General features: G+C 37.9%; 1 protein-coding gene across 1 annotated transcript in view; it reads right to left on the reverse strand.

Moving 5' to 3' along the window:
• Nucleotides 1–8,674: 8,674 nt before the first annotated feature.
• LOC131070463 (nucleoside diphosphate kinase II, chloroplastic) overlaps nucleotides 8,675–26,311 on the reverse strand; it is a 44,044-nt gene continuing 26,407 nt past the window's right edge. Inside the window, exon 7 of the mRNA XM_058006025.2 lies at nucleotides 8,675–9,151. Within this exon, the coding sequence (XP_057862008.1) occupies nucleotides 9,084–9,151 (68 nt within the window). The 3' untranslated portion in view covers nucleotides 8,675–9,083. The remainder of the gene's footprint in view (nucleotides 9,152–26,311) is intronic.

A 26,311-nucleotide genomic window follows, 5' to 3' on the forward strand; every position in this document is an offset into this window, starting at 1 on the left:
CTTAATATTTTTATTTCTCTCCCCTGCCTATCTCTCTATTGTTCGCTTTGTTTCAACCTCCCTCCCTCCCACTTTATCTCTTTAATTTTATCCATGTATCTCTTTATCTTCTACATCTCTCTTTTTCTCTTGCCCTCCACCCTCTCTCTCTCAATATGTTGCATGGATTTTAAAACAATACATATCAGTAATTTCTAATACATGCAAATCATACATATCTTTATAGATAATAATCCTTCCAATAAATATTTGTCAATGCACTAATGAACCAAAATTTAGCATACTAAAAACTATGTTCATTTTATTACAAAAGAAGGGCCCACTTCTACCATCACAAAATTGTATCAATATCAAGTTCAAACATAAAATGTAACACATCTTAGCACTAAAAATGCTTTGGGAAGATCATTTTTGTGCTATTTGGTATACACCATACATGTTATCCTACATTGAGGTCCTTCTTGACATATTAGCTACAAAGGAAATCGCCCATCATGGTTTTGCCAAGAAGTAATGAAGCTATATAACATGAAATATGTGTTATTTTAAGAGAAATCAAACTATCTACTTTGTGAGATTGAATCTAATGGGGACCACTTGGAGGCTAAACTCATAGGGATCAAATTTTGTGTGCACCAACAATTCAAAGTAGCCACATTTCAATGCACAAATACATTGAGTGCAGAACATCATTGATTTAATGGACTAGCAATTGGATGTAAAGACCAAGCAAGGGCACTATTGATTAAAAAACAACAATTTAACATACAAATCCAAAGATAATGCACAAATTGTCTCCTCTTAAATTTATAAGCTCAACAAGAATTCAAAATTACTACAAGTAAACACAATGTTAGGTACAAACGAATAATAGTAAAAAAAAATGAATAGAAGAAACACACAACTATTGAGAAGCCACAATGAAAAACCAACAAATAAGTTCAATTTTGGTTAATCAATATTGTGATTGATACTAATAATCTATATTAAAAAAAAAAAAGACAATTAAAAGTAACTCCCACTAAAGCTTATCGATGTACACACTAAAAAGAGTGCAATTAGTAAAGAAATAATTGAGAAAAATAAGATTATTGAAGAATAATGTCTATTGAACCCCATCTTTCCAAGTGATCATGCAAACTTTGTATTGACAAATGCAAGACTGCAACTCCAGATTAATCATCCCTTAATTTTATGTTTTGATCCCTTAGATGTCTTCTATCTTGAGAAGGATAAGGAAGAAAAGGCACTAAAGGATAGTGCATGTGACTATAACAAATCAAGATGAGGACATACATGATCAAATAATTCAATATTTCATTAAAACTTTTACCATTGGTCCAAGATTTATCAAAGGTATAGCTACCATAATGCATGTCAACCGATGTCAACATTCTTGTTGAAGTATCAACTACTAATTGATCCATGCATCTCCATATGGGTATACTCATATGCTTGCAAGCTTTGAATAGTGTACTCTAACGACTTTTCTCATCAATTTTTAGGTGAGACATGAAGCCTACAATACTACTTTCACAACATTATGAATGCACATCTAACTTGGAGGACTTGGCACATAAGCTCAATCACTCCTTACATTTAAGAGAGAGATGAGGAGAGGACAAAGGGAGGAAGAGATAAAGGTAAAGAGGTATACAAAGAGCGAGAATTTACATGATAACTCTTTATTTGGTATTTTGTGTATTCTAAGGATGTCGCAATTAGGAGACTAAATTTTAAACAATTTATAATATACAAGTTTATGTAAGTGGATGCACAATCAATTTGAAGTTGTCATTTGTTGATCAAGATCTTCCACACCTCTTTGATGTACCCATTGCACACCAAGGTGTGATTGCTACTATTTAAATGAAAATAATTGGTTAGTAAATGCAATTAAAGGATTATAATGTTTATTAAGATGTTAGGAGAAAATATATTTGATCATTGCTCAAAAAAAAAAATTGATCCCTAAAATGCAACACAAGGTTGCATAGATTATGTTAATTAAAAGGTAATTAGATTCAATATTTACAACGATTCAACCTGAAGAAGGGGTGGTCGATCAATCCAGACAACATTTTAATGCTACTCAAGAAACAACAAACTAAGTCTGTCAACAACCACCAAATTATAGCCACCAAATGATAGACTTAACTAGACAAGGCAAAAACATGAACCAAAGACCTTGAGAGCCTTGACCAACACCCACGCACATGAACCATTGCATACCAGTATCGAAAAGATTATCAAAAAAAAAGAGGCGGGGGGGGGGGGGGGGGGGGGGGGGGTGGTGGGGGGATTGAACCATAGCTAGTCATCATTCATCCTCATAGAATGCATCTAAACAAAACACCTCTGCAAACTAGTCAAGCCAATCAAGGTTTCATACTATATCAATGTCAACCCTCTTCCTCAAGAAGTCTCATTCCACTTGAGCCTATTGGCAATGGTGGGCGAGCCTTGTAGCATTAAAAATAAGTGATAGTTTTGCCACCATCGTGCCCAATTGCAAGAGTTTGGGGAGGTTCTCAAGCAATGGGATGCCAAACCCTACCACGACAAAAACAATAATGTCAATGTCATATAACATCTCCTCCTCGAAGACTTTCAGGAACAGAAACAAAATGTCCACCTTCGTTCCACCCGAATCCAAAATTGACGCCACAAAGCAAGAGGAGATATTAGTATTGACATGATATTTGTTAACCAAGGAAAGGAATTCCCATCCTAAGACCATCCTAATTGCTTCCACAACCAAAAGACCAAGCACTTTGCAGACAAATTGTAATCTCAAGTCCAAGATCATCCCAAGGATAGACATTTGTCTTTTCTCACAATGGAGCTGAATTGGGGAATCCATAATCAATTATGCAACGTAGAGCCAAAGGAAAAGAAACCAATATAGAGGATGTCGCCACAACTCCCATGCTCAACCAACAATGATCATTAAAACAAATTAATTAATGCATTGTCCTTGCTCATTCAGAGGAATTGCCACGCCAACCTTCATTCAACAATGTGCTAAAGAAAATCTCCAAAATCTAGAAATGAAGGAATGAAATGACTTCGATGCTATAGCCTTAAAGCTCGACCCTTTCGTCAGCAAAGGACATGAAACATCTCATCAGTTGTGATTGCATCTACAAATGAAGCAAGTCATTGAGCTTCATCTAAGACCCAGCTAGCATCTAAGAAGATCTTCTCAACCTTATCAACTTCATCATTTGCCAAGTTGTTTGTCTCCTTGCTCTCCTCTCTATAAATACGATTAATGGTGTAAGTTTTGAGGAAATTTAATAGCTTCATAGCTCAATCCAAAAGAGGATGTGACTTCCAATTTGGAAGTGGATCCTATTTGCAAGGCAATAATCACCAATATCGAGCCACCTTCAATTTCAAGTTTATGAATTGCCAACTCTTTTCTCAAGGACAAACCATGTATGATTGCTAAAAATGTTGTTTCATTATTGATCCCAATTGATAATTGTTTGGAAGAACTCAAAATAATAGCCCATTCACAATTCCTTAATATGCATCCTGCCTTGACTGACATAGATTACCCTTCAAGCAGCCATCAAAATTCAATTTTAGCTACCCAATCTGACAAGGCTTCTAGCCTACTCCATTTCTAGCAAAAGAAGAAACCGAACCCCCTACTCCAATCCAAGGTGGAACTTTTAAACTTGGTCAATTTAGTCTCATCTTATGCGTCTAGTCAAGAAATGAACAAAACCAAATATGAGCTTTTTTCTCATAAACTAGACGCATGAGAGTATTGATTCTTAACAACATTTATCTGAATGGCTCTTGATCGCTCTACTGCCCAAAATAGCATGGTGTCATCAACAAATTGTTGATGTGACACAGGGGGAATAACACTGGTGATTTTGATGCCTTCAATCTTACCAATGCACATTTCCTTTTTGAATGCTCAACCCAAAGCTTCCACCATGATAAACAAAAAGGGGGACAAAGGATCTCCTTGACAAAGCCCACGAGATACCCCAAAGAACCCTTCCAAAGATCCATTGAGAAGGACCAAGAAATGAGAGGTAGAAATGCAAATAAAGATTAAATTCAGACATCGCTTGTTGAAGCCAAAGCCTTTGATAACTTTTAAAAGAAAACACCAATCAAATTCATCATAGGCTTTATTGACGTCTAGTTTGATTGCCATACATTATTTTCTAGATTGTTGGATGGAATGAACAACTTCCTAAGCTATGATGACTCCATCAAGAATGGACCTACCAAGAACAAACCTTGTTTGCTCATTCGATATAATGTTGGCCAACACCTTCTTCAATCTATTTGTCATGCCTTGGAGATGGTTTTGTAGATGGTGAACATACAAAGGGAAATAGGTCGAAAATAATTCAATGAACATGCATCCTCCTCCTTTAGGATGATAGCAATTAAGGTATTATTAATCTCTCTAAGTAGGTTTCCGAAATTCCGTGAGGCTTCAATAGCTTCGACCATATCCTTTCCCACCATGCTCCAACATTTCAGGAAAAAGCCTATCAGGAATCCATCTGAACCTAGAGCTTTGTCAAGATGGAGTTGAAAAATAGCATGCCTAATCTCCTCTCTATTGAGCTTCTCATTCAACATCTTATTTTGGGCATCCATTATCAGGGCAAATATATTACTAATTAAATCCTATTGTGCCCTAAGATTGGAACCCTTAGAATTGTTCAATAAATTTTTAAAGAAATCACCCATCTCCCTAACAATGTCCTACAACTCATCCACCCAATCCCCATCAGACAGTTCAGGAAAGAAATCATATTCACCACTCGTCTTTGTTTGGTGCTATTATGGAAAAATATGGTGTTTCTATCCCCCACATTTGTCTAAGTTTCCCGAGATTTTTGCCTCCAAAAAACCTCCTCCTTCACAAGGACATCTTCATAGGGCTACATAACTTCTTTCTCCTTTGAGAAACACTATTGATCCATCCCATTACTTATCACCTTTTCACCTAAAGCCTTCAACTCCACTTTAATGGTTTCCTTTGTTTCAAAAATATTTTTAAAATGGTTCAAAGTCCCCTCTTTTAACTTCTACTTCAAAAGTTTTAGTTTGATAAGGAAGTTGAATATTTTAAACCTCGTTGGCTACTCCTCTTTCCACCATCTATCCACAAGTTTGAAAAAGTCTAGATCTTTCATCTACATGTTCTCAAACTTAAAGGGACATCTTGTCGGCCTCTTATCCCCAAGAATTTCCAACCTAATTGGAAAATGATCAAAGCTAGAGCATGGCATAATTGACCCTCCAAAGGTGAAAGTGAATAACCAAGATCCCAAACAAATAGGAATCTATCCAATTTTTTAGCTATGTTGCTAAATCCCATCCTTCTATTTGTCCAAGTGTAATGAGCATTGGAGAAACCAATGTCCATTAAGAGATTTATGTTGACCCAATCCCTTATATCCTTTTGAGATTGATTCAATCCAACTAAAACTCCTCTTTTTCATCATCCTCCAAAATCGCATTGAAATCTCCCCAATAATATGGCAATAATTGGGATTGAGACTAAAAAAACGATCCAATTCAATCCAAAGTTCCCTTTTGTGAATGTAGGAGTTAGGCCTATATATATTAACTAGTACAAATTGCGAATTCAAGATACTTCTCACCTTACACCCCAGCTAGTTGGATTCACTCACAAGAAGATCTACACACACAATTTGAGGCCTTCACAAAATAGCTATGCTTCCTAAAGCCGCAATCGCATAAACCTCAAAAGATAGTCAAAGTTTAAGTTTCCTCCTAAACAATTCTAGCATAGAGAGGGTTAGCTTACTTACTTGGACTAGAAAGATGTCTTCTCTTGAGATCTCCATCCTTCGCTTGACCACACATTAATTGTTAGGAGTGTTTAAGCCCCTAACATTCCAAGATAGGAACCTCATGGCCCCTCAAGAAGGGGAGCTCCCTTTCCAAATCTAAGCAACATTGTAATCTTGGTCAATCCCTTCACTTCACCATCCCATGCTTGCTTCTCTATTTCCTTCCCATTCATTTGCATTTTCAACAGTTTAGTTTAGTCTTTTTGGTAGTCTTTTGGTTGATACCCAATTTTACTATGTTCCCTTCCATATCTTTTTGATTCCAAGTACATGGGGTCTTTGAATAATAACGCTTGTTCCTCTTCCACAAGTTCTTCAGCGTCAAGTAAGGCTAATTGTAGATCCTCATCCAAAACAAGGTTTCGATTGGCAACAAGAGACTCATCTCCTTGACCAATAGCCAAGTTCCTCGAGTGATCCAACAGATCACATGCTATCTTCGTTAGCTGAGTACTTTTCTTGGTTGCATCCATTGGGTTCTCATTGTCCTCCAATTTTGAGTGCAGACTCAAAGAAAAATTTGGACAATCATCCACGACTATAACAAGATCTTCCTTAGGGACGAGCATCTTTTCTCTAGAATCTCTAGGGTTCTTGACCACCAAGTCTAATGAATCTAGATGTTTACATTTTTTTGAGATCCCTCTTGGCTCTTCCTCTACCATCAATGCTTTCCCTTTCTCTATGCCTTGTTCAACCTTCTCCTCTTCTATGCACTGCTCTAGTTCAATTGTTTGTTCAAGGTTAACCAATTCCATCGTAGGCCCACCATTTGCCTCTGAAGCCTCCGAACTACTCTTCTCATGCACACATTTGGCCTCAACTTCCAGTCTTGAGCAACCTACTTCAGTGGTCTTCCTTAAAAGGCACCTACCAATAGTCTAGCCCCTTTCTTTGACTACCTTCTGGAACCAACTTCCACATTAAAAAATGATCTCTAGTTTCCAAAATCCTGGATTCCAAATCAATTTCTACATACAATTTTGTCATAGATCCTACCTTTCCATTAAGGAAATCTTCTTCAACCCCAAAGAATGAGCCCAAGGCATCTCCAATCTTAATTAGGGCATCAATGTTCCAATATTCTACACGGTCCCACAAGATGCTACATTTCATTGGATCAAAATAGGGAGCCCAATCTATGCGATGAAAGCTAGTGCCCTAAAAAAAAGAGGGTTGCCATAGAGTATCTCTTGTTTCAAGGAAGAATCAATGCATTCAATAAAAAAAAATCATTCAGGACGAACCTATTACTTACCCTACCTTTGAAATTGTTCTTCCACCATTCCATAATTATTGTGCTAGAGCATCCTTCTCCACACCATTTAATGAACAAGGCTCAATCCTTTCACTCTACCATTTGCATCTCTATACCCAAACCCCCCAATCCAGTTGTTTCCCTTCCTAGTATCCTTTTGCACGTGTTTTTAGACATATGGCTTGCACACAAACTCTTTGCCCGATCTCCCAACACCAAGTGGAATGGCATTAGCTCTTGTGGCAAAGGCATGGATGTCTAAAGATGCATTGCCCAACCAATCAATATTCACCTATCTTCCTAGGTTGCTCCTCAATTTTGCAAGTGCCTTCACACCTCTACACCCCCATGCACCACTTAGCACCATTTTCTTAAAGATCCTTGATAATTTCCCATGATCATTGCTTAAATTGTAATCATTCAAATAAATTAGTATTAGTTAATGTTTGGAATATGTGTGATCACCATGGGAATGTCACTTTCTTATGATGTTAAACACATTAATGCCTTATCATCACCATAGGGTTTATATCATTGTGTAAAGTGTACCACATGGCGATGTGCACAACCTAATTATACACCATGTACTCATTACACTTGCTCCATTCCCTTGCACGTTGTTGATATACTCCCTTTTGTGCATGTTTGCCCTTAAGTAGTTTTGAGTGTGACAATAAAAAATAATGTGTGGGTGACGTGTTACCATCATATAATGCTTTCTTTTTTAAAAAGATTTGGGGTTGTATTTTTGGAAGATCTTGTTCATGATTGACATTGTGGGCATTATTCACCTATCCTTGGCCTCACCTCAAGACAATTCACCCAAAACATTGTTTCTTCTATCCCAAGAGGAGGATCTATGCACAAACAAGTGTCAAATTATGTAAGCACTTCCTTGTCTTATGCACATTGTTTGTTTCATCCAACTTGCACATTAACACTCTTTATAGATCTATATCAAGCCTCACAACAAAGTCTCTTATACTGATTGCGTATTTGAAAAGGTTGGTTCTCATAAGCTTTGATAGATTCATCTATTTATAAGCATGGTACATTGTTCCTAGGGAATCTAGCATGATACATATGCAAATAGATTATTTTGTTTTCAAGCAGTCCTTACTAATTGTGTTTATCATTTACCGATACAAAGATTGCTTGTAATTGTTGTATGTGCATTGCTAGAACCTGAATCTGTGAGAAGGAGACATCCAATGGTTTCCTACCCTTCTAACACAAAGAGCAATTGAAAATGTCATATTTTGCGTTTGTGCATAAAATGCTTTGTAAATTACCTCAGTTGACCTTTGACACTGAACTAGTATTGCAATCAAGATAACAAACTCACACATGAGCAGTGATATGGACGAAAATGTCTCTCAAAGTATGAAGCGTTGCTTAACTTTCAAATATGAGTTGTGAGCAAACATCATATTTTTCTACTAAATCTTGAATAAGACAGGATGGAAAGTCTGCATTTTGAATGATTGTTAGGTTGCATATATGAATTCATAACTGCTGCAAAACATATGAACGTCACATAAGAAACAACAAACCCTGAATCTTAACATTTGACATCCAAAAACATTAATTAAAAAGGCATGTAACATAACAAGAGATATGTTAATCCCTGTTTGTGGCATGCATTTAGACTCTAGAGAACCATGAGTCTCCATCCTCTTCACAATAAAGCTCTGTGATCGTTATCTATCACTGATCTTTATAAAAAGGAAAATTAGCTGTGCATACACTAATGCACTCTCATTGAAATTGATTAAGAATTCCTAAATACTAGAATCGAGATTATAGATATTTTAGTACATTGACTATGAAATTCCATACGCATTACCAAACACTGAATTGAATTGCATTTTCTCCAAAAGGCAAAGAATAAGATAAAAATTCTGCAAAAAGATGTGAAATTCCCACTTGCACAAAATTTCTTGCAGGAATCTTAGCTTGAAAATTTATTCCCTCAGCCAAGGTGTTATATCTTGTGTCCACTCACAAAGTTCGCCTTCTTTAAACCACAGCCCTGCAGAATCAAACAAGAGTTAGAAATGAAGTAGCAAAACTTTTCTTTTTAAATGTTCATATAAATCTTACATGACAAATGTAGCATATATATACTCATAAAACATAATCAACCATTTCCAGCTACTAGGTACTCTACATCTGATAAAATAAAACTGTGTTTGCATCATGCCATGTGTTAAAAAAGGCAAACATTTTATAATTTTATATATATTACATTCTTATCTCTCCTAATAATCATATCTTCCTTTCTTGTTACTACCTCACACATAAGAGAGTAAAATTGTGTTTCACATTTTGCTATGTATTAGATAAAAGGCAAACCAAACTTGATGGGACCTGGACTAATAATGCTAGATAAATTATTATGCATTGTCAAACTTCCATGGGGATTAAAATGGAAATTCAAATCACACGAGGAACAATCAGACACCATACAGAATATGACACAGAATTCTAGGGCCTCATATGACAATGATATGCCTAACTCCTCCTAGATATCTCCAGATTGCAAAACTCCACCTTGTACACTTGGCCTAGCACATTACAGAAACTTAATTTGCATGTACATTTCACAAAATGCATCTCATTTAGACCAAATTGTGTCATGGGCCATGGCACAAGTATGTTTCATCACTCAACATAATTTGACTAATTCAGTAAGTTGACAACTCCAAAATGACTTGCAACCTTGTTTTTGATAAATAAAGCAGTGATAACAAGGGCGGTGACCCTTTACAAAGCTGAACGGCTAACTGAAAAAAAAAACGAACCAAGAAAGGGTGAAAACCCCAAACAAACAAGGTTAGACAGGGTAAACAAACCCACTGTCAAACCATCGACAAACCAACCCAACTCAAGAGTGGGGAGAGTCCACACCTTGACGAAGGGGGGGCTGGGGAAGGGAGGTAGATTTTCCTTTCCACCTGCGACAAACAACCGTCCAAGCAACACTATCATTAGGAATATTCAAAGACAAATCAGGCGGGGGAGACCCCGCAAATACACTGTCAGATTGCTGCTGAAGGAGGACAGAATTGCTAGGGGACAAGCGAAGCTGAGGATCAGGAGCAACGGGTGTAGGAGCCAAGGGGACGGAAGAGTCTACAACAGTAGTAGCCTCAGCAAAGGCATCATCAGCAGTAAGGGGCACCTCATCTCGAGAGGATTCAACCGAGACAGAGTCAGAAGCATTAATTGTCAAGTGATCTTCAGTAGAGTCCTTCCACCAAGTAGCAGTGCCTCTGCGGCGAGAGAGAGAGCAGGCTGAAGCCAAGTGTCCCATTGAGAAGCATTGTCGACAGCAAAAGGGGAGGCCCTCATAATCCAGCGGTTGAGCCCAAGGCTTATCCCCAACCATAAGCAACACATCCCTGGAGAGGGCTAGAGATGTGTCAATATCAATCAATAGGCGAGCAAAGGTAGAGTGACCCATGGAGGTCATTGCATCGTCAACCTTCAGGGAAACTGCCAATGGAGTTACCGATAGCCTCAAAGCAAGAAGGCTCCCAGAAATGGAGGGGGAGATTGGGGAGGCGAACCCAAACCGGACGAATAGATAGAGATTCGGTAAGGGGGTTGAAGGAAGGACTTGCAACCTTGTTGAAATAAGCCTCTCAGCTCAATTTCTAACCTTATGCTTCATGTGGTACACAAGTTTTCCAAATGATACGAGAGTCCATCTCGAAAGTAGCGCTCTCAAGTTGTCTTACCATTATGCAACTTATGATAGTTTTTACAAAAGCTGAAACCAATTTGTACAATTCTGACAGAGTTGTTCTCAATCCCACATGCTTTAAGCACAATTATGTCCAATGAAGTGGAAGTATTGAAGAAATTTAGATCCTTATGATGTCACTCTTGCTCAAATATGTCTACAAGAACTGCAAGTGTTTGCAATCCATGTAAACAAAGATCTCCCTTCTCAATACATAATACTTCAAACACATAGGCATAAAGCTCTCAGATAAATGGGATAAACCCATCAGTCAAATGCTGCAAAGCTTCAATATGGTATGCAATTAGAGATGATAAAATTGAGTTTATGACTGCTCCAAGTGAACATCTGATGCATCAATCTCAATCAAGATGGTTGTTAAAGATCAAATAACCTGAGCATTAGTACAAAATAGAATCTGCATTTGAATTTCAGTTAAATGTTTATATTGTATGACAAACCAACTGAAAGTTGCTTTAACATTACCTTTGCTAACTTACTTAGGATCCAAGTGATCTATGAGAAGCCAAGCATAGATCGCATACTTGGACTCAAAGAGTACTCGGCAACTTAAAAAGTACTAAAATTTTCTATAATAAATATTAATAACTATATTTGAATCTTTTAAATTTAATCAATTATTATAAACAATTTATGAACAATTTAAAAACTATATTATGAACAATTCAATATATCTTTTAAATTTAATTAGTATATACATTTAAAGTTTAAACAATACTAAAATTTGAATCAATAAATATATATATTTAAAATTTTAAAAAATATTAAATATATAAACATTTAAAATTTTAAACAATATTAAACCATTAATAATAATAAAATGTAATGTCCTCTTCTCAGCAGTAATCAGTTTAACTGACTGTCAGCCTATTTAAGAGACCTGTAGGCTAGTCGGAAGCAAAAATTAGGGTTTCCTACCTCTGGGAGGATGTTTCTGCAATTTTGAAGGCTTGCGTGTTGGAATTTGTCAATTTGGGTTTTGGATTCCTTCTGGGTTTTCAGAAAGCTTCGCAGTGAGGGTACATGCATAGCAAGTTTTGGAGTTTGATTGACTTACTATTTTTAGTAAGTGGAGGCAGAAGCAGTTGAGGTCTCTGAGTTTTCTGGGTTTTTTGAGAGCTCTGCGATGGTATAACATGCAAACCAATCTGAGGACCTCTTCAGGACTTACTATTTTTAGTAAGTTTTGCAGCTACTCAGAATGTGGTAAAAATCACTTTGGAAACACTTACTATTTTTAGCAGTATGCTATTTATAGGTAAAAATCACTTTGGAAACACTTACTATTTTTAGCAGTATGCTATTTATAGTAAGTACTATTTTTGGCAGTGCTACTTTTGGCAGGGATTCTGCAACTCATCTCAGTGGCTATTTCTAGCAGTATTTTGGTAGGATCATGTGTTCACTCAAATGACTATTTTTAGCAGTTCAGTTCAAAGCTCCAACTCAGTTCAGTTTTGGTAATTTCTAGCATTTCAATCCTCAGCTCAATTTGGCAATAATCAGTATTTGAGGTGAAGGTATTTTTATCATATTACTACCTTAGGCATAAGGTTTTAATATTTGATTATTTTATGGATGGACGACTTAGGAAAAAAGAAAAGAGAAAATAATATTTTTATCCTAAGTCTATTTGGCGAAATATTTTACCTTCATAATGGGGTGCCAGAGTGCAATTTACTGGACTTAGTCATTTATCATTTAAATGACTTAAGTTAATATTTTATTTTGGCGTCATATTCTATTGTTGAATTAATTGTGTTAATTTGGCATCACATTTTGGAAATATTTAGCAGAACTTTAGCCTATGGTTGAATATTTTGACACCACTATGGAGAGATAAGGGATTGAATTAAAAAAGATACATTTGATTTATATGGTGATGTTGTTTATGCTTTTGATGACCACTTTGAGGATAGATTAATGTTTTATTCCCTAAGTCTGGACGCCCATGGAGGTATTTTTTATTAAAAAGAATTACAACTTTACATTACATTTGATGGTTGATTATTTGGGCAGACACTAAGGGGAAAAATATATTTTTTGCCAAGTTAAAGTTATTTTGGTTTGGACACAAGTGTAATGCCATTTCATTTCATTTCATGGCAATTTGGAGGGAATTCAATTTGAATTTGAGGCTCCAAAAAGTTATAAATAAGTGTGTTGGGCTCTTGTTTTGATATCTCAGACAATTTACACTGTTATGCTGTCAGATTGATTCTAGACAATCTTCGAGGGTGAATGCCTCCTAGGGCTCTTGACAGACTTCGAGTGTGAGACATCACTCCTAGCTGTGATTGGATCTTCTGAATGTGTGGTTCGATTTTAGCGTGCATTTTCAGCTTTTCAGTGTGGTGTGGATTTCAGTGTTGCTGGTTTTTGGTGTGGCTGAAGTGATCTTCTATTCATATCTCCCTGCCTGTTGATTATATCATTATGGGTATTGGCTCTGAAGTTTCCTACTACCAAGGCGATGAGGTCTACCAATTTACAGCCGCAAGTTTGCTGATTTGGATTTATTGCTGCAAATCGAACTTTTTCAGTTGGGACATCTTTTTCATTGCTGCCTCAGGTTGTGTGCTGATTGTTTGTGGTGTTCGCGGTGCAGGTTTGAGGTTCTATTTGCGTTGTCTATGTTATATCTCTCATTTGCTTTTGATTTGGTGCAATTCGAAGTTGATTTGGGGAAGTTGTGAGCATTTTAGTGTGTCCGTAGCTTGCTGGTCTGCGTATTTTCAATCTGTTATTGTTAATTTCAGAATTTGTAGTTGGTTGTGTGAAGAGCTTTCTTGGTGTGCCTTGAGCTTTTTGGTGTTGGGAGTTGATTTTGGGGTGTGTAAGTTTATTGGTGTGAAAAGAAGGAACTTGGTTATTGTTTGCAGTTGTTGGTCCTCCATTCTTTACTTCTATGATTCATATTGTAATGCTGGTAGTAGTACTAACAGCAGTTCCTATTGTTCTTTCTTGTCCCACTGCATGAGTGGAAGAGGCTGGCCATGCCGCCTATCTTGGAATAGTGATTTTCTCTTAGTTTGTAATCCATATTATGCATTGTAAGCTGGTTAGTAGTACTAACAGCCATCTGATTGGATTATTGTTTTAAGTCCCACTGCATAAGTGGAAGAGGCTGGCTTTGCCGCCTATTTTGGGATATTGTAATACTGTCCTCCCGCTGCATAAGCGGTAGAGTTGATTTGAATTTCATTTCTAGTCCTCCCGCTGAACAAGCGGTTGAGTGATTGCACTCTTCAGTTCTTTGGCTTGTCCTTGGCTGGTTTACCGCCAAGTGATTGCATTGCTTTCAATATCCCGCTGTATAAGCAAAAGGGGCTGGCTTGCCGCCCGAAGATTGTAATCATTTTCAGTTATTGGCATCTAACGATCCCCTCGTCACTATATGCTCTCACCCTCCCAGATTGGGCTCTCAGTGATCAGAAAGTGGAGGGTTACTCTCAGTAGCATTTGGTTTTCATTTCCTAACCATAACAAGTGTTGTGTTGAATGTAATTGTGGAAAAAAATGGAAAAAATAAAGGGGTATATTACATAAAACAATACACAATCTATATTTTTGTACATCCAAATAATGCTACAGAAATCTGAAACAAATGCTATCTATATTTTTTTACAATTGAAATCTCATAGAATGCTATCGATTTTACAAAATGGATTAGATTTTTCTTGCAAAATTTTTCTTTTTGAGATTAACAAAAAAATGGTGTCGAGTATATTGTCGGAGAAGATGTGGTCACTGGAAGCCTGTAACTGTTTGCACTTCACTATCACTGTTCCCATCGTCGCTGCTCTGTGGTTTGTGTTTCCGCGGCTAGGGTTTTAAACAGTGTTCCATGGGGATGCATCCCCCCCCTTTTTGGCCACGTCTCCCAGGAGGAAACGTCTCCGGGACGGGGGGACAGGGACGCAACGTCCCCCGCCGTCCCGCCACCGCCATGCAATCGTCGCCGAGATGTCTCCGCGTCTCCTAGGGAGACGTGGAAACGTCTCGCCACGTCTCCTAGGAGGAAATGTCTCCGGGACGGGGGGACGGGGACGCAACGTCCCCCGCCGTCCCGCCACCGCCACACAATCGCCGCCGAGATGTCTCCACGTCTCCCAGGGAGACGTGTAAGTCTGGGTGTCTCCCCGTCCCTCGAGAGACGTCTGCACGTCTCTCGAGGGACGGGGAGACGCCCAGACGTCCCCCGTCACCCCACGCCAAATGTAATTTAAAAAGGCAATTTTTAATAAAAATGTGACTTTTTGGGGGGTTAAGGGGTAACCCTAATTGAACGTGGGCCCCACCCTTTCACCCAAAACAACACAAAACCATGTTTTTTAGATTCCACTCTCATTTTGGAAAACTGGTTTTTTTTCCAGCAAGCTGAAGAGGAGGAAAAACTTGAAGAAGATTGATTGAAGGGGTGAGAAAAGTGATTGCAAGCGTGATAGGAGCTAGAAGAAGCAAGAAGAAGAGGAAGAAGATTCTTCTGCATTTCGGAGAGATTTTTCAAGCACAAGGTAGGGTTTTTCAACTTTTTCTTGTTTTGTTTTTGGTTTTATATTTTGATTTTCATTGTTCTATGTCATTTTTGGATTTTTTTTCCTATTCATCTCAAAATGAGATTTGATATTGAATCTTGAGGGCAAAATGATGAATGATTCATTCATCATTTTGCCCTCAAGATTCAACATTGATTCATTTATCATTTTGCCCTCAAGATTCAACATCAAATCTCATTTTGAGATGAATAGGAAAAAAAATATATTGTTAAACTAGGCTGATTTTATTTTTATTTTTATTTTGTGAAATGCAGTGTCAATTTCACAATGAGCTCCCAAGGCATGAGTGAAGATGACATGGAAATCCATTCTCATAGTAAGAATGATTCAAAATATGAACCTGAAAATGAGGGGGGTGACCATGGGGCTGATCCTAGAGCCCAATCTAGTTCTATGGCGAGTGCACCAGCTAGTACAGGTTGCCCTTCAAAGTTGTTGGCACCATATGCTAGGGGTCATTTTGATCCTAAGTCTCCTCTAAAACAGTTTGCTTCACGAATATCAATACAAGGCACATCACATTCAAGTGGGGGAACAAGGAAGTGGAAGTGCAACATTTGTGACACTGAATGGTTCGGTAGCATTAGTAGGGTGAATGCACACTTTCTATTTTGGAGAGGAAAAGGCGTGAAACATTATAAGTTTTTGGAGGAAGCGAAAAATATACAGTACAAAATTGAGTTTAACAGGCTTTGGGGGGTTCCAGATGACACAAATATTTCAATGCCTACTACTTTGTCTGCTAGGGCAGCACTTCAGGGCAACCAGAATCTGCCACATACTTCTCATGCTTTGCAGACAGGATGAATGATGTTTGGATCTCCATCCACTTCCACTTCTACTGCTGCCAGGGCTGGGAAACGTAGGTTGCAGACACCACAGAGCAACCCCATTGCTGATATGTTTAATGTGCAGCTAAGAGATGAGATAGATGAATCCATTGGCAAGTTCTTCTTTGCCAATGGCATTCCATCTCATGTTACACGGTCTCCTTATTATAGGGAGATGATGGCTATGGTGGCCAAGGGAGGACCATCTTATGTGCCACCAAGGGAGACGAAAATGAGGACCTCGATCTTAGATAAATGTTATTCCAAGATCAATATTTTGATGGAGAAGATAAAGGCATGTTGGGTGGCATCAAGGTGCAGCATAGTTATGGATGGGTGGACGGACATTAGCCATCGTCCACTCATCAACGTCATGGTCACATGTGCAGAGGGCCCATACTTCCTTAGAGCAGTTGATTGTATAGGGCATCGTAAAGATGCTGATTTCCAATTGCAGGTCCTCGGGGAGGCTATTGAGGAGGTTGGGCCACAAAATGTGGTCCAAGTAGTGACAGATGCAGCCCATGTGTGCAGAGCAGCAGGGAGACTCATTGAGGCAGCCTATAGACACATTTGGTGGACCCCATGTTGTGTGCATGCCATGAAAAATGCACTCAAGGACATGGGGAAGATTGACTGGATTAGAGGAGTGGTCACCGATGCGAGAGATGTGCAGATGTTTATCTACAACCACCACACTTCACATGCACTCTTCAGGACCTTCGTGAAGGAGTTCTTGAAACCAATTGAGACTAGATATGCATCCTATTTCATTCTCTTGGAGAGAATGATTGAGTTGCAAGAGGCATTGCAACTCATGGTTATGACTAATGAGTGGAATAGGTGGGCTGAGGCCAAGACAGAGCAGGGGAGAAGGGTGAAGGAGATAGTGAAGAGTGATGTGTTTTGGACTAATGCGAAATACATTGTCTCCATCATTTCTCCAATATTCCAGGTGATCAAATATGGGGATGGGGATGCACCTAACCTTGGAGAGGTGTATGAGTGCATTGACTCTATGCTTGACTAGATGAGGGTTGTTGTGCGAGTAAAGGACCCCTCTCTAGCATTCTACAATGAGAAAATCTGGCCTATCATTCAACGTAGATGGGACAAGTTGAACACTCCTTTGCATATGGCTGCCTTTGCCTTGAATCCTAAGTGGTACAAGGCTAGACCAGGTAGAGTGACACCGATTCAAGATGATGAGGTGAAGGCGGGTTTCTTTAGGTGCATAGAGAAGATGTTTGATTCCAGAGATGCCGGCACAATGCGCAGTGAGTGGGGAAAATTTGCCACTCTTAGAGGTTATTCAGATGCGGCAAAGATGGATATAGACACTATGGCACAGGAGGACCCACTTTTGTGGTGGAATTGTCATGGCCCAAAATCTTTGACCACCACTCTAGCCATCCGTCTGCTATCCCAGGTTTCCAATTCTTCAACTGCTGAGAGGAACTGGTCTACATATAGCTTCATCCACTCTCTTAAGAGGAACAGACTTACCTCTAAGAGAGCAGAGAAGCTTGTGGCTGTACACAGTGCTTTGCGTCTCATGGACCGCAAGACACTTGTGTACAAGGAGAGTCCAGCGGCACGATGGGATGTAGAGCCAGAAGAGCCTTCACAGATTGATGAGGATGATCCTACCACTTCAGATGCAGGGCTAGTTGGTGTGAGCTTGAGGGACCTTGATCTTCAAGAGTCCAACAGTTCTAGTGAGGAGGAGTTTGCAGATGATTAGAGGCCTCCATTAGCTACATTTTGAGTTTTGTCATTTTGTCTTTGACTGTAGTCTCTTTTGTAATGCTATTGCTACACGTATTTGTGTTTGGCTACTCATTGTAATGATGAATCATGTAATCATCTTTATTATTATAGACTTTGCAATGGCATCAGATATTCATATTTTCGTTTTCCTTTTTCGATATAATAGAAATCTCCAATTTGACAATTTCATTTGCCAAATTTTATTTAGCATTTAGCAATTACTAATCTAAGTAATCTTGGTATTTCCTATAGTTTCATTTGAAATCTAATTCTTATACTGTTATACTGTCATACATCTTTTCAAAACTAGTTTTTCAAGTACTATATGTATATGTATAACTCTATGAGCACCACCACCCCGCCACCCCCCATCGTTGTCCCACCACCGTCCCCCCGCCGTCCCCAAACTTAGGCCCTTGGTCCCCCCATCCCGGAAACGCGTCCCCCCGTCCCCAACGCCCGTGGAACACTGGTTTTAAGGAAAAGAGCGACAAAACGCACGTTTACCTTTTTTTTTCACGTTTGAGCCATGTAAATCTTCCTGCAGATTTTTGGCAGTTCTTTGGCGAGTTTTCGGCAAGTTTTCAAGGGTTGTGGGTACGCGTGTTTACTTGCGAGTTGCTCACTACATAAAATTTTCAGCGAGTACTCGCAAGTATGTAAACACTTTAACCAAGTACAAACTTTTTGTAGAAAATTGCCAACCCCGATAAAATATTAAGTACTGTAAGGGTGTTTAGTGTAGGTCATTCTTGAATAACATGAATATTAGTCAAATCCACATGTAATTCATGTGCATCAACAATATATCCTAAACAGTATATTTCCTTCATATCAAAAGGACTTTTCTCCAAATTTGCATACAGTTTGTGTTTTTGCAAAGTGCTGAGAACTGGTTGAATATGATGTAGATCTCACCCTATTTATTAAAAATAAATATGTCATCAAGATAGACTAAAATGAATTAAGTCATGAATCTCGTTCATCATTAGTGTGAATGTCATGGGGCCCACTACTAAAGCCAAAGAAGGTTGTCTCCCAAATATCTATAGGTGTAATAGGATTTGTTGGTATCCCAATTTGAGATAGGTGTTGTTGAAGAACTTCACACTACAGATCTAGTCTATTACATGTTCTAACCTTGAAAGAGTATAGCAGATCTTCACAGTCGTCTCATTCAAAGCTTTATAGGCTTGCAACCTCCATGAGTGATCCGAATAGGATCATGGAAAATCACTCAGATTAAATTATTGAGATGATCAGCTACAGACTCAAGAGATGTAATTGCTAGCATAGCAGCACCGGCTCAAAATTCTGAGGAAACCTCCCAAGCCACCCCTAGGTACCAAGTATCAGAAGTTAATTTGGGTAGGCAAACTAAGTGGGGGGAATTGATACTCTAGTTGCTGCGACTTCCACTGTCCGAACAAGAATGGAGAAGGAATATAAAACAAAGGCAGAGGTCATGACACAATAAAGGCAATATAAACAACTAATCAAGGAGATAGCCAAGCCTCTTGATTCTAGAACTGACGATGCTTTGCCATCTACTTCATCGCTTCCGCAGGGTGATATTAAGGCATTATATGAGATGAGAAAGTGGCTACAACAGTTAAGACTTGGGCGGAAGATCAATTGAATAAAGTAAAACTATTCTTGCAAAATACAATGAAAATTGTTGAAGAAGCTCATTTTAATGAAAATGCTCTTATTTACTGTTCCACAATAAGGGAACATCTTTTTTAGTTGTCCAAACAGCATAAGATTCTAAAGAAAAGCAGAGGGTTAGAAGAAGAAGTGATTACAAAAGAGAATTTATTGGGAGGAGAGACTATTGATAAATTGCAATCATGTATAGATATTTTAGACCTGAAGATAGAAGTAATGGAGCAAAGCCGCATCAAGGTTCTTAAAGAATATCCTCTACTCCTTGATGCACTTGAGCAGTATGAGCAGTTCTTGGTTAAATTGTTGGGAAGACATGGCCACAGCCTTAAGCAAGACGGAGTGTTGCATCAAGAGGCAGTACTTAGCAAGTGGGATTCATATGTTGCTGATCATTTTTCAGAGACTGTAGAGGTTACTATGGACACAATGAATAGGTATGTATGTAATTTTCCAGTGTCAAGAAGCTGAGACAATAATGGATCAAATGGTCAGCAAGGTGGAAAGTATAAAAGAGATACTTAAAGTATCAAAATTCAGGATAAGTTACATTGTTGACCCACCTACCGCTTCCCTGGACTACTTTATCAACGACTACCAGAACCATAAGAAGAAGTGAATGATGAACAGGTAGTTGTAAAAAGACTAATGCATGCTGGATCACCGTCACCACTACCACTACTGAGCTGTCAACTGGAGGTGCATCTCATACTTGCTTTTTGGGCGTTATATTTGTATGGTTCGAAATTCTTGCTCCTGGAGCACCATTTTAGAAGTGGACATTGAGTACCAGTTTAGTAGCACTTAACTGGAGTTCACAGGCAGCGACTTGCATGTCGACTACAACTCCCTCCTTTTTGTAATCCTAGTTTGCAGGCATGATGCCTTCCCAGAAGGTAGGGTAAACTCTATAAGTTGTAGAATTTAGGCCATTTGAGGTTCCGCGAATTGATGATTCAAGGCCATTTAGCTAGATAATTTAGTTTTATGCAACTTCTTTCTTGTGAACTCTTGAAGTACTGTTATTCATTTTACAAAGATTAATACAAAAGCAGCTTGTGGATTGCCTGATTTACAATACGTGTTCTATTGGTTTTTGTTCTTCGTAGTCTGGTATCTTCTTTCATTTGCATTCCACCCCATTAAACTTGTGCAAATAAGCATAAGGTCAGCCCATGAAGGTATACAAGAGATAAGCCTTCTGTTATTTTCATCAATTGTAAAAAGGGGCTATATAGAATCTGAATGTTGATATATCTATCCATGTTCATTTTGTGGAATGAAGAACCATTTCAATTGTTAAAAGAAAGGCCATGTAAATTTGAATGTCAACACATCTATCCATGTTCATACAGCAATGTATTGGTAATTAAGGTGTCTCAACATTTGCAAGTACCCTATTTTATTTATTTACTATTATTTGCCATTTTTCAATAATTATTGACACAATTTATAATGTATTTTAATTTCTATTTGTGCTCTAGCTATAAGTTCTTTGTGGATGATACAAAATCCTCCATCAAAAAAAAATGTATTCCACTTAAAATGCAGCATTGAAATTTGTGTAAGGCATTTGATGCCATCTGTCAGTACTTTGTTATATTAGTTGTATCTGTATGCTGTCATAAGATGGATATATTTAGCAGACTTGGAATGCCCCTCTTCTGTGGGATTCTATGACAAGTTATGATAGAATCGACGCATAAATGCCAAGAATAGGGGGAGTTATTTTGAAATCTAGACCAGCTATGACAGGCATTATTATTGTCATATAATATCTATTTTGAGATGGTTTGTTATGACAAGTTGGGCACCCATGTTGAGCGGGTCAAATTGGAAGTTACAGGATTGATTGATATACTATTTTTAGTGGGTTGTAAGGAATTTTTAAGGGTGGCACTGGAAATTGTACCCAAGTTGGGCACCATCTTTTGGGGGTTTTGTAACATGGTTTTTATGGTTTTCAGCTTGCACATTTGTCTATAAATTGGTACTTAGGAAAGTGGGTTTGATAATGAGAATTTGCAGGTACACAGGTGTTGTTGAAATGGTGTCAAAATCTTCCAAGTTTATTGCTGGTAAAATACTCATGTAAAGACTTGCATGGCAAGTGTATTGAAATCCTCTTTTAGATTTGTTAATAAATTGTGCAGATTTCAGAGTGCGGTTTTTTCTTCCAGAAGGGTTTTCTCCACCTAAATCATTATGTTATGGTATCATTCTTTATATGCTTATGAATGCGTTTCTCTATTCTCTATGATAAGTTTGAATCATTTTTTTATGTTTTTTGTACATCACTCCTTTCAAAATTAGTGTATGAAGTTCTTTCTGCAAACCTTGCTTCCTTGCAAGTGGTTTCATAACCTGATCATCTTTGGTCCTAGTTTTTGGGCAAAAAGTTTCTATAGCTAATCGTTATTTGAGTGGGAGCTTGTGTAGAAGGAGAAGTTTGTGATCTTTATTGCAGGAACTAAAGATGGCATGCCCACCAAGGAGGTTTATAGCTAATCATTATTTGAGTGGGAGCTTGTGTAGAAGGAGAAGTTTGTGATCTTTATTGTAGGAACTAAAGATGGCATGCCCACCAAGGAGGATTGAGGTAGAAAAGTTTTCAGACACAAATTTTGAGATGTGGAAACTAAAAAATGGAAGATCTATTAATTGACCACTGTTTGTGAGATGTTGTTGATGCAAATGATCAGAAGCCTATGGATGCTACTCAAGCATCTTAGTTTGATGTAATGGAACACAAATCAAATTGTACCTTGCAGTTTTTGTTCTTATAAATGTCCAAGAAGAACCCACTACAAAATCTTTATAGAAGAAATTGGGAGAAATCTATCAAATCAAATCTTTGGTGAACAAAATATTCTTGAGGAAGCTCTATTTCTTAAGGATGGAATTAAGTGGACGGATTGCAAAACATCTAGAAGCATTTAAAATGTCAGTGGCTTAATTAAACTTTATGGGTGTAAAGATGGATGAGGACGAAAAATGTCAAATCTGTTATGTTTGTTGCTAGACTAGTGTGATAGCCTAGTCATGGCCATTGGGAGCACTTCTGTCACTTTGAAGGTAGAGGATGTTGTTGGTTCTTGGCTTTCTAATAGGAGATGAGGAGGTAGGTCTCTCTAAGTTCTCAAGAGGTTTTGAATGTTCAAGGAAAAACAAAAGAGGCAAGAAGAACAACAAGCAACATGACAAATTGAAATCCAAGTCTAAAGGGAGATCTAAATCTCTTGAAAATTTCAAAGACAATTGTTGGGACTGTGGCAAGCCTAATCACTTCTATAAGGAGCACAAAGAAGAAAAGAAAAAGAAGAAAGTTGGTTTTGATTTGGAGTCTAAAAAAGAAGATGGTGATGCATTCAATGCAGCTTTGGTCATTCGTGCAGGTGAGAATGCATCGTTGATCAACTCAGGTGCATCTGTTCACATGACCTTGAATAAACAAAGTATAACAAATGTGAAGGAAGTAAGGTAGTCTATCCCCTCAACTTGGGAATATCCCTTCACAACCATCTTGCCTTTTACTTTTCAATACCAGAATCTAAACTAATCTTTTTAAACACCCATTTGCATCCAACTGACTTTCTTCCTTCTAGCAATGGTATCAAGTCTCATGTCATTCTTCCTCAAAGCAGCCATCTCCTCATCCATAGTTGCTCTCATCGACTCAAAATCACCCATCTCCATTGCCTTCTTCATAGTTCTAGGCTGATTGATATCAATAATCAAAGCCAAAAAACATCTCCAATAAGGAGTATACTTCTCTAATTGTTGTCTCTATTGAGTGGACCTCCTCAAGAGTTGCGATGGAGGTTCGACATCCTCTTTAGATCTATTTAAACTCTCCTCTTCAAGTCCTTCACAAGCTTCTAGTTCAACCATCCTCATCTTTTGGGTTAGTTGAACCTTTTTAATTCCCATCCTCTTTTGGAAGCAACACTATGGGAGAAGGCTTAATCTCTTTAAATATAACATTTATGATGTACAAAACATTTTTGGCCATGAGGTCCCAAAGTCTATACCTTTTCATGCTAGCACCATAGATGATGAAGATACATTTCACAACATTGATCTCAAACTTTGACTACCTCTCCCTAATGCATCGCAACCAAAAACTTGAAGATGTTGTAATGTGGACTTTTTGCCCATCCATGCCTCTATAGGGGTCTTGTTAACAAGAGTTGATGTAGGAGAACTTTAATTAGGTAACAAGTTGTACCAACTGCTTCTACACAAAACTTATGTTCCAAGATGGCTCCATTAAGCATAGTCTTAGACCTCTCCATCAATGTCATTTGCATTCTCTTTGTAACTCCATTTTGTTGAGGGGTATATGGAGTTGTATGGAGTTGTCTTATGTCTCTTGATCCTATACTATTTACAAAATCTATCAAAATTTGCTGAACAAGACTCACAACCATTGTCAATCCTCAAAATCTTAATCTTCCTACTAGCCTCATTTTCAACAAGTGCCTTCAACTCCTTAAATTGACTAAAGACTTCAAATTTACTTCTAAGGAAATACACCCATGTCCTAAAAAATCATTTATAAAAGATACATAGTACAAAGATTTAGAAATTGAAGGAACATTAACAAGACCAAATACATTTAAATCAATCAAGTCCCAACACCCAAAAAGATTTGTGACAACTAGAATAAAACTTAAACACAATTTTGTTTTTCATATATACAATGTTCACAAAATCAAATTCAAGAGTACAATCATTTATCCATTCAACAAGACTTTTAGTTTTTTGGGTCCTTAGACCGGTCCATTCTCTAGCGTTTTAGCATTGTCTTCTCTACAAGTAACTTGCTCTCTAAAGCAAGAGCTCACTTAGGTAACCGAAAAGCACAACCATTTGTAGACACAACACTCCTCTTTGTTGCTGATTTCAATGGTAAAGGTGTGTATTATGCAAATTTCTTCACTACACGAATAGATTATGCAAATTTCTTCTCTGCAAGTAACTTGCTCTTTGACGCAAGAGCTCACTTAGGTAAACAAAAAGCACAAGCATTTGTCGGCACAACACTCCTCTTTATTGCCAATTTCAATGGTAAAGGTGTGTACTCTACAAGTTTCTTCACTACACGAATAGAAGAACTATTGCACTAAATGCATGCATCCAAATACCCACATGAACACCATTTGTGAGTGCCATAGCTCCTCACACTATCTTACACCCTCTAGAAAAAAACAACCCACACACCACATCATTAAGTTTTCTAACAACTACCAAGTTTCATAACAAACATAGGATGCACTCCACACCATTGATCCCCTTCACTCATCCATTAGGGAATTAAATTTGCACTCTACCATGGCCAACTATGCTCAAGTGAGTCATCGCCGAGGCCTTCCTACAATCATATTCTTCATACTTCCTAAAACAACCCCAATGGAAGGTCATATGGAAGGAAGTTTTAGAATCTATCAACCATGAACCTTCTAATGCATGAGTTGCCAAGGCCATGACAAAGGAATTTGTATCAATCTTGAGAAGACTTTTTGGATTCATACATCAATTTTCTTTTCCTTTTTAATTTTTTCCTCTTTTCAATCTTTGTAGAAGTGCCTAATGTTGTTGCAATCCAAGACTTTGCCTTGGACATTCCAAGAGATTTGGATCTAGACTTTTTCTTTTTGTTGTCCTCCTTTTCTTTCTCCTTCGCTCTTCCACGAACAACTAGGGCTTCCTTGTAGATTTGAAAGATTTCCACCATACTCCTTTAATAGTAACCAAACCACTACCTAATCTATTTTGAGTTTCAAAATAGTGCTTCTGATTGCCATCACCAAGTGATCCCATGAGTTTGACAAATAACAACAGTGTAATGTAGTGGTACTCCTCCATTTTCACTCCAATACAGTGCAATTGGGTCATAATCATATTGAACACATTCAAATGCTCTACCACAAAACCACTTTCATCAATTATCAAGGTGTATAGCTTCTTTCTCATAAAAAAATTGTTAACCAAGGATTTAACCTAATACAAATCTCCCAACTTCTTTCAAGGAGCTTGTGTGATGAATTCTTCATTTGCATTCAAGAAAATGGAATCTGCCAAGCAAAGCCTAATGAGGCCCTTTGCCTTTATGTCTAATAAATCCTAGTCAACTTTTGACATTGCAAAGAACTTGGATTTGGATACAATAAATCCATAGATCTCGATCTCAAAGTTTATCCTTCATCTTGAGCTTCCACAACTCAAAGTTAGTGTCTGTGAGTCTCTCCATCTCTATTCTCCACATACTTGCCATTTTCCAACAAACCTGTTGCATCCCTCTTACATTGCTGATGATATGTACATCAGAAGGATGCATAATTTTGGCGTGTATATTTATATTAATGATTGGTTCATATGTTTTTATTTAATATTGGGAATTATGGATGGATAGATTCAGCCTAACAACCTTTTTTGTGTCTAAGTGGATGCAATATAGCTAACACCCTCAGAGGGAGGGAGAGTATCATCAAGGAGAGGAATGTAGACCTTGGAAGAGGACAAAATTGCCATCGAAGCCTAGAACCTTCAGATAAGTTGGCCTGGGTTAGTGGTTGTGGTTTCCTTAGCCCAGGAAG

This window comes from Cryptomeria japonica, chromosome 3 (genome assembly GCF_030272615.1).
Source record: "Cryptomeria japonica chromosome 3, Sugi_1.0, whole genome shotgun sequence".
Lineage (NCBI taxonomy): Eukaryota > Viridiplantae > Streptophyta > Pinopsida > Cupressales > Cupressaceae > Cryptomeria > Cryptomeria japonica.